General features: G+C 36.9%; 1 protein-coding gene across 8 annotated transcripts in view; it reads right to left on the bottom strand.

The window, feature by feature from the left end:
- Positions 1–13,511, bottom strand: part of kif16bb (kinesin family member 16Bb) — a 97,023-nt gene extending 83,512 nt beyond the window's left edge. For 6 of the 8 annotated variants that reach the window (XR_007036031.1, XM_047351863.1, XM_047351864.1 and 3 more), the window contains exons 1-12: positions 13,387–13,483; positions 13,234–13,297; positions 13,040–13,150; positions 12,841–12,957; positions 11,179–11,276; positions 6,831–6,946; positions 6,590–6,732; positions 6,223–6,391; positions 5,184–5,309; positions 3,283–3,458; positions 3,137–3,202; positions 3,001–3,060 (exon numbers count right to left, since the gene is read on the bottom strand). Coding sequence is in view for 7 of the 8 variants with exons in the window: in XM_047351863.1 (XP_047207819.1) it covers positions 3,001–3,060; positions 3,137–3,202; positions 3,283–3,458; positions 5,184–5,309; positions 6,223–6,391; positions 6,590–6,732; positions 6,831–6,946; positions 11,179–11,276; positions 12,841–12,957; positions 13,040–13,150; positions 13,234–13,297; positions 13,387–13,433 (1,293 nt within the window). In the remaining variant the exon portion in view is untranslated. Of the gene's footprint in view, positions 1–3,000; positions 3,061–3,136; positions 3,203–3,282; positions 3,459–5,183; positions 5,310–6,222; positions 6,392–6,589; positions 6,733–6,830; positions 6,947–11,178; positions 11,277–12,840; positions 12,958–13,039; positions 13,151–13,233; positions 13,298–13,386 lie in introns of all 8 variants that reach the window. The other 2 variants (XM_047351860.1, XM_047351861.1) reach the window with 2 other exon arrangements.
- Between the last annotated feature and the right edge of the window lie 349 nt (positions 13,512–13,860).

Raw genomic sequence — 13,860 nt, 5'->3', positions numbered from 1 at the left:
TTAACAGTTTGTGTTGACTTGGCCTTAAGTTTTGGATCATTATCCTATTCCAGGATCCAGTGACAAACTGCGTCAGTTTCCTAACACAGATTGCGACCTAAAAAGCCATGCACTCAAATTCCCCAGTACATTTGAAAGAAACATGAGCCCTGAGCATCACAGACCTTCTACCATAATAGCAACTGGATATGAGATGATTTCCCACATATTGGCTTTTGGCTGAAAAACATTCTCATCTGAACTTCAAAAAAGCATAGGCCAGTTACTGGCATTGAGGTTTAACAAGGTTTAAAAAAAAAAGATTTAAAAGCATTACCAGTCATCTTAATGCAATGCCAAAGAAAATACTGGAACACTGCAGTTCAACTTTCCCTTGCCAAGAAAAAATGAATTTGGCTGTGTGGACCCATTTCTAAAAACAAAAATCCACAGTGATTGTTCACTCCTTGCTTCTATTAGGGTAACTTCGACTGCAGTTGACAAGCTATGTGTTGTATGTCTTATGGAGCCTACTGCAGACCGGCTTCCCAAGCTATAAATACTGCAACACCATGAAACCATGGGTAACATAGCGCAAGAATCTTATACCGACCCATGCAAAGTGAATAAATAGTGTATAAGGGTTACTATGGAAATGCAGTGACCCCAAGATGCTACTCTTTGGTTTAGTTGTTAGAGTACAGTTGGGGACCTTCCATTTTCATATATATACTTCCACTAACATCCTCCTATCTGTGCAAAATCAAAAACTAAATGCAAGTCTTCATCCAGCCTAGTGGCCAGTAGACAAAGAAATGGGCCTGTGTCATGTCATATTTGTTTCAAAGGGAAACCCAAAGTCTTGAAATACAAATTAGAAGTTCTTTAAAACTGAATAATTTTAAGTGTGTGTGTACTATGAGTGCTGTATGTGTGTGTGTGCCTCAGTTTAATTTTTTATTTTTAAACGGGATTGTTGGGGTTTCAAATAATCGTGCCACTGGAAATTTGGTTATAAATAATTTAAGATGGGATATTTTCCTTACTGAATAAATATACTCAAATTAAAAAAAAGGTAATTTTTCTTCTATGGGAATAAAAGATTTTAAAGATACTCTTTAAACATCTTTGCAAGGGGTGGCAAAAGAATTGTCCATTTAACACATTTTAAAAGTAAGTATTTAATTAATTAAGTAGTAATTAAATGGCCCATTTTAAACTTAAACATAAGCCTTCCTACAACATGAATGCCATCCATTTTTCCACACCAACAAAATCCTCATGAAGACAAATGTCAAATCCATAAAGTCATTCATTAAACACTTAGAGGTCCTGCAACATCAGTGGGCCAGCTGGCCATCAGCACAGCGGCATTTATGCCTGGATGTCAAATTGAATAATAACAGATGCACCCACATGGACGGACATGGCCAAATTCAGTATATCTTTCAGCTCCAAGTGGAAACGGACCAGCTTCCCTCTTACTAAAAGGAAACTGCATGATCATAAAAATAAAAAAAAACACATCAACAATGCTTCAATTTATATTCTAGACATTCAGTGACCAAAGTGCTATGTGTCAATATTCAAGATCTCTTAATAAGGTGCAGTGACAGCAGCTAATGAGTTCAGGGCGGTCAAGCCACTAAAAGTCACCTGCTAATTATCCAACATCCATGTAAAGACCTTGTTGCATAACAAATCAACTAAACAGTTTCTCCTATATTTGATCCTAAAGCACCAGGACCCTAAATTCTGTTGCTGAACACTTTCCAAATAAGTCCACTTTAACTTCAGCTGCAGGACTTTCACAATAGTTTGAAATCTGATTAAGAATTTACCACAGTGCAGCAGTATGACGGAAAAGTCCCTCCATACTTTTCACTGAGTGACTGGCACACTTCATTTTGATGCATAATGCAACAGGCGACATGGCTGAATACAACGAGTTCCAAAAGTGACATTTGGTGTTAGTTCAGGAGTTGGGCACAAATTTAACTGAAGAAAAGAGAGTTCAGCATAAACTCAGAGCTGGCAGCAGTGGCTGAGTGTGTTGAAACCTTAGGGTGTTTTGAGGATACCATTCTGTCCCTGCCTCTAGTGAAGACATGCAGTTTGTTTAAAACTCTTCATACAAGCTTCCCAAACAAACCATCTCCAACAATCAGCTCAAAACGTTTGCTTTCAGATGTCATTTTAATCCAGATAGAAAATCAAACCAAATGCCTGGCTAACCTCTTCATAAGGAGGATATTCACAAGGGTCACAGTGACACCAGCTGGCAGGGACTTGTTACTACAACTAGTAACATGAGAATCTGGTTCATTATCCAAACAAACCACTGTTAGAAGGTGATAAGAGATAAGATGTTTAGTTAATGACAAGAACCAAATGGAAGCTCATATCACACCAATCTTAAAGTCTCTGCATTGGCTACCTGCGTGTTTTAGAGATTTTTAGTTGCTTTTATAATACAACGTTTTTTGGTTCTATTGCATTTCTAATTAGGTCCTAATGCCTTTAAGAGTATTTATTTTACTAAAATTAGGCAACTAGTTCAGATATATTTCAAATGTGGTTTTATGTTTCATCTTGATTTAAATATCCTATGGTTAAAATATATATTTTTTAATTATTAAAATGAGTTGTGCAGTTGCACCAGCAGGTACATGTCAAGGTCTAAAAGGGGGTTCAAGAATGCAAGAAAAACTAAACACATACAGGCAATTATTCATAAAAACATGCATATAAAGATGCTTACATAAGGAGTTCTTTTTGTGTGTTTTGTTTCACAATTAAATAAAAAGGTTAATGCAATCGTGTTTACTCTGTTCTTCATGTAATATTTTAGTCTTATTTTTGAATGCTTGTTCTTTAATGAACATCTGACAATGAAAATTGCTTTATAAATAAATCAGAACAGTATTTTCTGTGCAACAAAAATGCACAAAATGCACAGTTTAAATGACACCTTATATTGAAAGCAGATGTTCAAATTAAAAAAATGTATCATTTTTGTACCTCCAGAACACTCCGAGCATCCCTCCACTTAGTGCTCCATTGTTTGGTGAGGGTTTCGACCTGGTGAGAGAAGCAAAATATAAAACACATGTATTGTCTAAAAAGAAATCCTGAATGTCTCTACAGTTTGACTCACCTTTTCTTGATTGAATTGCAGCTTCTCTCCTTTCTTCAAAGAGGTAGACCCATCTCCATCAAAGACCTGTAACCAAATGAAAGAATCAGTACATACTATATGGTAATCTGGATGGCGTTTTGTGTGTTTAAGACAAATCACAGAACCTGATCAGCTTCAGCTAGTAGTGATCGGAGTCTCGCGACCTCCGCCTGCAGCTGTCTCACCACCTTGATGCTGCCATTTTCGTTCACTGTGGGGGTGTTCATTATGTTTTTAGCCCGGCTGGCAAAGCGCAGAGTGCTTAGAGTCTCCTCGTAGTTCACGTCAGCAGGAGAAATGGCTGCCATTAGAGGTCACAATGAAGAGTCAGATTAAAAGGAGATGGACATTCAACCCTTGTCAAAAATTATGGATTCACCAATCTTGGAGGATGTTCATTCAGTTGTTTAATTTCTGCCAAAAAAAAAGCAGATCACAGACAAGACACAAAACTACAGTCATTCTAAATGGAAACTTTCTGGCTTTAAGAAACACTAAAAGAAAAACTGAGTAGTCAGTAACAGTAACTGTTTTAGCTCAAGCAGAGGGGAAAAAATAAAATAAATTAAAAAAATGGAAACGCTCAATTCTGAGAAAAGTTATTATGGAATCACCCTGGAAATTTTTGTTCCCAAAACACCTGCATCAGATTAGATCTGCTCATTAGTCTGCAGTTAAAAAGGAGTGATCACACCCTGGAGGGTTGTTGCACCAAGTGGACTGACATGAATCACTTCTTTAACTTCTTTAAGAAGGTGAATCATCATAGAATATTGCCAAAGATGTTTGTTGTTCTGAGTCAGCTGTGTCCAAAATCTGGACCATGTTAAAAAATAAAAAATAAAAATAAAAATGGGAAGGCTGTTAAAGCCAAACATACTGGTAGACCAAGGAAGACATATCAAAACATCAAGACAGCAATAGGTCTTGAAAAAAGAAAATTAACAGCAAAATTAACAAATGGAAGGAAAGTGGAGTCAACGTTTGTGACCGAACGGTTAGAAACCAGCTAAAGGAAATGGGATTTACCTACAGAAAAGGTAAATGTAAGCCATCATTAACACCTAAACAGATGAAAACAAGGTTACAGAGGGCTAAGGAAAAGTAATGGTGGACTGTGGATGACTTGATGAAAGTCATTCAGTGATTAATTGCAAATCTGCACTGGGCAAGGTGATGATACTGGAACGTTTGTTTGGTGCCGTTTCAATGAGATTTATCAAGATGACTCCCTGAAAAAAAAAAACACGCAAATTATCAGCCATTGATGATATAGGGCTGCATGTCAGGTAAAGGGCCTGGGAAGATGGCTGTCATCATATCTTCAATAAATGCACAAGTTTACGTTGACATTTTGGACACTTCTTATCCCATCAATTGAAAGGATGTTTGGGGAATGATGAATCATTTTTCAAGATGATAATGCATCTTGCCACAGAGCCTCCAAAAACTGTACATAAGGTCAATGTCATGGCCTGCAAATAGTCCACATCTCAATCCAACTGAAAATCTGTGGTGGAAGTGGAAGAAAATGGTCCATGACAAGGCTTCAACCAGCAAAACTGATCTGGCAAAAGGAATCAGAGAAAGTTGGAGCCAAATTGATGAAGACTACTGTTAGTCACTCATGAAGTCCATGCCTCAGAGACTACAAGCTGTTATAAAAGCCAGAGGTGGTTCAACAAAATACTGGTTGTGTGTTGAAGTGTTTTGTTTCTTTTTTCATGATTCCATAACTTTTTCCCTCTGAACTAAAACAGAGCCTGTTACCGACTACCACAATGTTTTTTCTTGATTTATTTTGGTGTTTCTTAAAGCGAGAAAGTTGCCACTTAGAATGACTGTAGTTTTATGTCATGCCTGTGATCTACTTTTTTAAACAAAATTAAACCACTGCATGAACATCCTCAGACTGGTGATTCCATCATTTTTGCCAGGGGTTGTAGATCTTCCTGCAATTACACAAGGCATAAAAAAGGAGGCAAATGCCATCTGAATACAGCAGACATGTCTTCATGACACATACTTGCTACAACTGTAGTGATTGAGTTTCCACCAAGGCTGTCTTTCAGAAGCCATGTCAGCACAGAGTCTCTGTAAGGAATGAAGATCTGCTTCTTCTTTGCCGACTGTCCACTCACTGCGAGGTCAGCTGACAGGTCAAATTGAAAAACAGGAAAGAAAAAGAAATGTATATAATGACCAAAGGGACTGGGGAAAGAAAAGTTTCACCTTACAGCTCTATGATCGATTTTAGAACGAACAAAAAGTTCTTTGACCAGAACCGGTCAATAAAAAAAAAATAAAAAGACATTTCATTGCCAAACAGTTTTGTTCCAATACCAGAGATGTAGGTCATTTTTGTTGAACATTTACTATAAAAACAAGCCGCTTCACAAGCAGTCAGATTGCTTGCATCAATGCCTTTCAATAATATTCATACCCCTTGAACGGTTTGCATATTTTCTAATGCTACAACCACAAACTTCAAGGCATTTGAGGATTTTGTGTGATAGACCAACAAAGTAGCACATAGTTGTAAAGTGGAATGAAAGGGAGTCACATTTTATATCATATGCAAATAAAAATCTGCAGTGTGGCATTTGTATTCAGCCCCCTTCATTCCGAAGCCCCTAAATAATCTAGCCGCAATTGATTATCTTCAGAAATAATAAGTAAAATATCTAATCTCAGTATAAATATGGGTGTTCTGTGAAGGTCTCAGAAGTTTGTTAAAGAATATAGGTGAACAAACCGCTTCATGAAGACCAGACAGGTCAGCGAAAACTCGAGACGTTTAAAGGAGGGCTCCATTATAAAACAATATCAGGAAGGCCAGCAGCATTAGTACAAATCCATGCTACCCTTTAGGTTTTTATTTGTAAGAATAAATATTTAAAACTTGTCTATTATTGAGGTTTGTAGCTGTGAACATCTAAAAATATACAATATGACATTATACTTAGAATATACTTAGAATGCACTAATAACCAAGAAGATGTATTTGTTTATATATTGTTAACAGGCACCAGCTAAAAATAATTTATTAGTCAAGCTGCCTTTACCTAGAGCCGAGATTACACTGCCCAAGATGACCAGCGATTTGTTAATGTTGGCACCTTCCTTCAACCTGGTGCCTGTGGTGTGCGTGCTATCAGCTCTCTCACTGCCAGCCAGATCCACCAGGTGGATCTTACTTCGTCTCTCATGTGGCAACTCCCCATCAAACCATCCCTGTAATATGAGGATCAAAAAGCATTTCATAGAGCTACAGATACACTTAAAACCGGGGAAATACAAATGCTTACTTACACATGTCAAGATGTAATCAATGTTAAATAAGCAATGATAGAGGCTGAATCTTTAATCAGGTTTCATATATAAGTGACTGGAAACCAAAGAAAGCATGAGATTCAGCACTGCAAATCACACCTGAGTAAACATGATAGTGAAGATAGTGTGTGAACGGCTGCTGAAGTCATTCATGCCCGTGCTGGCTATGGTGCGGCTGGCATTCCCAAGCGTGATCAGGCTCTCCATGTTACTCTGGCTTTGCACCACATGTTTTGACAGATCTAAACAGACATTAAAGATGAAAATTCTGCATAACACTTTAAGCACTTTTACAAGACTTCGATAAGGTGGACATAATTAAATTGAAATCAGGTATTACTCTCAACATAAGGTCCATCCGTAGGGTGCTCCCTCACTTTCAAGCCTCCACCTTCTGAGCATGGTGGTCTCTTCTTCAGGAGATCCTGTACACGCTCATTGTAAATCTCAAGATAGCTAGAAAGAAAATGAAAAAGTGAATGCCAGACTGTGCCAAAAAAAAAAATGAATCAGTGATTGATACTATTCATGTGAATTCTTGTATTTTGGAGAGAAGTTGTGAATTTAGTCCATGTGTGTGCAGAGTTTGACGTTTTGAGAATGCAAGTGCTCAAATCACTCCTATCCATTGTTCTAATACCACCACCATAATGGGCATGTATTCACAGGACCAAAAGTAATTATATATTAGATAACTTAAACATATTTTTGCAAACAAAACTGTCAAGCGTGGTAGTGGTAGCATCATCCTATGACACCATTTCACCACCAGTGATACTGGTGTTTTGCACAAACAGAACTGCATAGTGAAAAGAAAAGCTACCTGCTATTTTTTCAATTTCATCTTAAATCAACAGCTGAAATTTGGTTGTTCCAGCATCAGAACTGGTTTTGAAACGGATAAAGCAGACTAACATCAAAAGGTGTTTTGCACCAGGGTACTCCGTCCGATTGGGCACGCAATGCAGAAAATGTTTACTTTGATTCACTTTTACACTGCGCTTTTGAAAGTGTAGTGCCCGGGGAAAGTCAAACAGTTTAAACAGCAACTTGTTTGGGGCGCTGTCACAAGAAGTTCCTCATTATGATCAGCAGCAGAGATAGCTAGGGGCTCAGCATGTTGCTCGGTGTACATCAGGGAAATGCAGCAGTACAGGAAACGAGTAAAAGACAGGCGATGACATGGTACTTTTACACAGATCCAGAGCGAAGTATAGCAAGGATTTATACTTTTTTAGATAACATCTATGTCCATAAATCATAAATCACTTCTTTAACTTGAATAGGACCGAACACTAGATACTTTTACATCTTTGACATGATTAGAAAGTTTAAAACTGACAATGACATTAAGTTATTTTTTGTTTTTGGAGGAATCAATAAAGTCCTCTAGAGTTGAAACAAAAAACTTCTTATTCAAAACAATAAATCACCTAGAAACTGACAGAAGCCTACATAAGCATTTTAAACATGGACCAAACTTAACATACAAGTTCAGGCTTTTAAAAACTGAATCACTAACTGCAAAAACATTATGCAACTTTGTAAAACCTCTAAAATCTGAAGACCCAGTATGTTGAAACAAAATCAGTATCACAGGTGGAAACACGGCTTCTGCGACCAGACCAGTTTGTTATTCACTAACGAACCCTTCTTTTGTAACATTTTAACAACTGCCTCCACCAGTTTATCCCGTTTCTGTTTTAAATTCATAAATGCAAGCAATGCTTTCTAGCAGGGCTATTCCCAGATACAGAACAGCATATTCTACCATTGAAAAAAAGAATTCACTTTTCACAAGGTTCAGCAGATTTTTCAGTTGAGTTGAGGTCCTTTTCCTCATCTTACTTCCCAAAACACAGGAACTAGTCATGCTTGGTGTATAACACTGTTCAGCATGAAAATCTCCCGCCAGATGGACTGTTATTCCCTCGCTTTACAGACCCTGAAAAAAATAATAGTTCAAGCTCCACTGAAGTTAAAAAGCTGCTCCTTTGCTGATCTTGCATCTTCATAGAACAGGCTAAAGATTTAACCACCATCCAATATGGCACCGGATAAATTAAACAGTATACAATTATACTACGACCAAGGCCACTGCAAGCATTTCTTCTGAAATTTCATGCATTCTCAACATGCAGACCTCTGGAGAGTTCTTGATCCAAACATTCTTGGCATGTTAAAGTGGCAAAAAAAAAAGATCTTTATTGCTTTCCTCGTTTACAACCAGTTTTACTCAGTTCATTCATCTAATTGGCTTTCTTCAATAAATCTTGATCAAACAATATTTTCTGGGCTTCTAATATCCTCAAGTTTGGGTCGTTGCTCAATAAACCTGCTTTAGTTTTCACAAGACATTGCATTAATGCCTCTCTCCTTCCCACAAAACATTGGTCACTCAAAATAGCGAAGGGCTCCAATAAATGTTGCCAATGAATCCAAGTTTATCAACTATTCTGGTAAAGCGTTTACATAGATCGTCATGGACTGGAAGATTGTGTTAATTCTAGGCTTTTGATTGTTTTTCAACTGTTCTGTTATTGCAGTTCAACTATGCAACCTGATTTACTTTTACAAGTTTCAATTTACAGTGGATTTTCTTTAGTCCACACAGGGTCAAAATTACGCATACACCATTAACATTTGGTTAAGAGACCCATAGGAACTTTCACCTCCACCACTTCTGTAGCCATCATAAGGCTTCTGGCATAATTCTGGCTGAATATTTGACAGTTTTCCTTGGTAGAATTGTCAGAGCTCATTTTCCTGGCATAGGCCTGGATTTTCAGTCTGTCCACACTCACATGGAGAAGCAAAATCTCGTCTGTATAAAGAGTCAAAGGAAACAAAAATTCAATTATATGGCAACAACAAAAAGACTGTTTAGATGAGTCAAGGCTTTCACAATTAGGAAGATCGTGCAAACTGACAAGCAAGGTGATGATCCCATTATGCTAAGGGGCTGTTTCTCTGCAAGTGGTACTGAGGGCATGTGCCAAGTTAATGGAATAATGAAGCTGAAATACTTTGAAACTTTAAGTTTACCTCGAACAGCTCGATTGGCTGCAACTTAGGCACAAGAGGATTTTCCAACAGAAAAACGATCCCAAACACTGCTTTGAAATGATAAGGTAGGCTTTTTTTTTTCTTAATTAAGAATCAGATACAAAATATAACAAGGCACACTTCAGAACAAAAAAGTGCATTTAACTTGTATAACTAAGTAGAAAAAGAAAATAAAGATCAAAATACAAACAGTGTGAAGCTAAAAGGAAAAAAAGGGGGTTAAAAAAAAAGCATTGCATTTTGTAGTTTAGCAATGATTTAGCACTTCTTTAAATAGAATTGTTTAACTTAAAAAATTTTTGAAAAGAGGGGGTTGGTCTTTAAGAATGTGCACTTATGTATAACAAAAATTTGTCTTAAGGAATAAATTTTTATTTACATAGTTTGATTCTTCAACCTGTTAGACCATCTTTTATCACATCAAAAGCTAAAAGTAGAATAAACGTCTTATGAGATTCATTTTTGAAAATCCTTCTAAAAACATTTATTGTACTGCAATGAAAAAAAAACATGTTCTAGTGTCTCAATCTGATTCACAAAACACAGGAACTGGTATTTGTGTTCAATTTTCTTTGCAATAAGTCATTCCTAGAGTAAATTTCGACTTTTTGTGAGAGTGGACAAGAAATGTATTTGGTTCCAAATTTCCTTAAATAGATATTATAATCCTTAAACAAATGTTTTCTTCGCAGGGTTGACGGGAAGCATATGATGATTTTATTTCTACATTTTGTCTATAAAGTCACAGCCATTTATAATCAAGCATGGTTATTTTGGAGTGACCTCTGAATATGTTATCATGCTTTTAATAAGTAAAACCATAGCAGGAGGAATTGCCTCAGTTTAACTGAGTTTTAGTGCATGTTAATGTGCATTTTCTGATAAAAGCATCCTATGATAAAAAGTTACCATCTTCTTCCATAAGGTGTAGAATAGACCAAATACTTTTTTCCAACCAGTCTTTATTAAAGAGCGATTTTTGTTTTATCAGGTTGCATCTGTTGTTCCAAATCAGGACTTAAATGGGGAAAAGTTGTGTAAAAATAGGTTTCCAATACTGCAGAACCTGTTGGCAAAAGTCTAATAGTTTTATCGATTCATCTACTTATGTTGTTTTGTAATTTTAAAGTCACATCTCACCAGGAAAAAATAAGGTAGGCTAACATTAAGCTTATCATCTGTCCTTGACCTCATCCCTGTAACATTCGTTTACAACCAGGCATTACAGCCTGGTCTGTGCTGGGAAACCAAACGGTGTAAAATGAACTGAAGAGTCGTCATTTAGCCATACTCATGGCAGACCCTTGTTGGTGCCTTCAAAAACCAGAGTGGCTTCTCTGCAACTTAATAAACGACACAGATGTAAACATTAACCATATTATCTACCCAATTCTTGTTCTTACAAAACTTAATATCACTAAAGTGATGTTATATCATTTTATAAAAAGGGAAAAAAGTTTTTTTTTAAAGTTTAGAGACAAACATTTATTATAATATTAGCAACGATCTAGAGGATGTTAACTACTGCCTGGAACTGAAAAGAGTGGAAGCCAAGAAGACTTGGTGCATTAAACAATAACTTCAACTGAAATAAATTGGCAGATGCTGTAATAGTGGCTTACCTGACCTCCGTATAAAATGACATGGCCTCGTTCTTGCTTCTGTTGGAAATCTCCAGGAACAATTCATCACAAATTCGTGGGATTAAACCTTTATCAACCTTTAATTAAAAAATATTGCTGTTAGAATCAATGCCCAAATAATTAATCTCACATTTGATCCTATTCCATAATCTTAATCTGACTGTTTACACTTTGCTGCAACCACAACTCAGCACATGCAAAGACTGCTGAGCAACACAAACATCACCTCCTCCGATATGGAGTCACTGATGCACGATAGCAATTCCACTCCAACCTGTGCGCCCTCTTGTTTTTAGCTTCTCTAATAATGCAAGATTCCCATTACAGTGAGAGGAACAGAGGTTTGCTGCACTCATCACATTTTCTGATTAGTGCAGAGAGAGAAGCCAGACTAATGAGGCTGCAGACTGAGTTTTTAAACAAGCAAGAGGTCAACGCATACAAACCCAGGTGCATTAACTGGTAGATTTATTATTCTTTTAAATGCACTTTTTTTTCCCAGCATCTTGTGTGACAAGGAATAGTAGATCTGACCCAGTGCTAAATAAATTATTTCAAATTATTATTGGACATCTGTACCAACCCAGAACGTGTTGTGATGTCTGAATGTTTCATCAAAACAGCCATGAACACTGCCTTGCACACTATAGTTTACTTTATAAGGATTTTGTCATAGACCAAAACAATGAAATGCATAATTGTGATACATTGTTTAACATAAAACAACAATCAGAAAAGTCTGTAATGCATTAGCTATTCAAGCCCTTTTACGCCAACATCTCTAAATAAACTCCAGTGCAAACCATTGTTTTCAGACGTTCCCCAATTAGTTATCAGAGTCCACTTGTGTTTAATTTGATCTCAGTATAAAACAACTGTTCTGTGAAGGCATCAGATGTGTGTTAAATAACATCAGTGAACAATCAGCTGCATGAAAGCCAAAGGACACAGCAAACAATACAAGGATAACCTTGTTGACAAGTTTAAAGAAGGGGTAGCTTATAAAACAATATCTCCAGCTTAAACATATCACTGTGAAAAACTAATCAAGACTACTCAGAGATGGCCATCCACTAAAACTGACAGACTGGGCAAGGAGCGCTTTAAGCTGCCAAGAGGGTACTGGTAACTTTAGAGGAGCTGCAAAGTCCATTAAGGGGACAATTATCAGTAGAAAAATGCACAAATCTGGCCTTTATGGACAGAGGCCATTGTCTATGGCTTCTGATTATAAAACATGGTGGTGGTAGCACGATGCAGTGGGAACAAGGAAGCTGGCAAAAATTGATGAACGGAGCCAAATATGGGGCAATCCTGGAAGAAAACCTGTTAGATGCTGCTCTTTCTGTCTGAGCTTAAGGTATTTTACAAAGAAGAATGCACAAAAGCATCTTTCTCTAAATATGCAAAGGTTGTAGAGATAGATCCTGGAAGACCTGCAGCAATAATTGCAAAGAAAGGTGGTTCTATAAGGAATTAACTGTATTTTCCTGGGAAAACATCTGACGTGTTTTCAGAAAGGGTAGGGGAATTGACCAACATAACACAGAAATTTTACAAAACAAAAGCTTCCTAATGAAGTTTTAGAGGGTCTCCACAATAAAAGCATTGGAAAAAAAACAAAAAACAAATCATTCTTACTTTATGTCCCATCATGGTGTAAGATTTCCCTGAGCCTGTTTGGCCATATGCAAACATACAGGCGTTGAAACCATCAAATGCTGTTTTTAAAACGTCAGAGCCAACGTCCTTGAAAATCTGAGTGAGATGAAAAGTTTAAAATGAACGTATACTTCACTACTGTAAAATGCAAAATACGGATTTTAAGAAAAAATGTCACCTTCTCCTGTGATGCAAATGTGGGACTGTCTACATCCGTTGAGTCAAATGAGTAATCGTATGAAAAAGTTTTCCCTCTGTCCTTCAGTTTGTCCACTCGGCCAGACGAAGGCTGAAATGTAAAATGAACGGTCCACTCTCAGTGAAAACATAATTAAGCCCATTCTAAACCTCGTTCATTTTGTTACATTATACCTTATGAATAGATGTTGAGTTCCCCCTCATGTGAATTATCACCTTGGAAGATAACAGCTTTTCTCTGTCGAAAGTAAATGTGAGTGGCGTGACGTTCAATTTAAGAAACTTAAGATAAAAATAGCAGAAGGCATACCACACCACTACACCCACCTTTTATTCAAAGGACGGACTCGGACCGCTACTTGCACCGAAGACATTATTAACCAAATCGGACAGAAGAAAAATATCAGCCAGTCCACCCGCCTGCTCCTCCTTCCCTTTTTTGATAAAAGGTTCGTCTTCCTAATTATTCACACCTGGGCTTTCTTTATATGTGTGCTCTACAAATTAACCACTAGAGGGCGCGAAAGCACGTCCTATTTCAGGCTATAATATGTTTTCTAAAAAAACAACAGACTGCGCAAAATCTTAAAGCCATGCTGGGAAAAAAGAAAGAAAGAGACAAGAAGTTTCGGATGGGTTATAAAAAAGATAACAGAGGAATTTCAAATACAATATTTAGAGATAAGTCCAATATTTTACCAGAAGCAACAGTGGATATGACTTTAATAGAAAACAAAAAGAATGAGATATATATAGTTTAGAATCAAATACAATGCAGGCGTATATAAACATATACTATAT

Source organism: Girardinichthys multiradiatus, chromosome 22, assembly GCF_021462225.1.
Source record: "Girardinichthys multiradiatus isolate DD_20200921_A chromosome 22, DD_fGirMul_XY1, whole genome shotgun sequence".
NCBI classification, from domain to species: domain Eukaryota; kingdom Metazoa; phylum Chordata; class Actinopteri; order Cyprinodontiformes; family Goodeidae; genus Girardinichthys; species Girardinichthys multiradiatus.
Note: the sequence above shows the minus strand (reverse complement) of the source record. Positions and strands in the feature narration are given on the sequence as shown.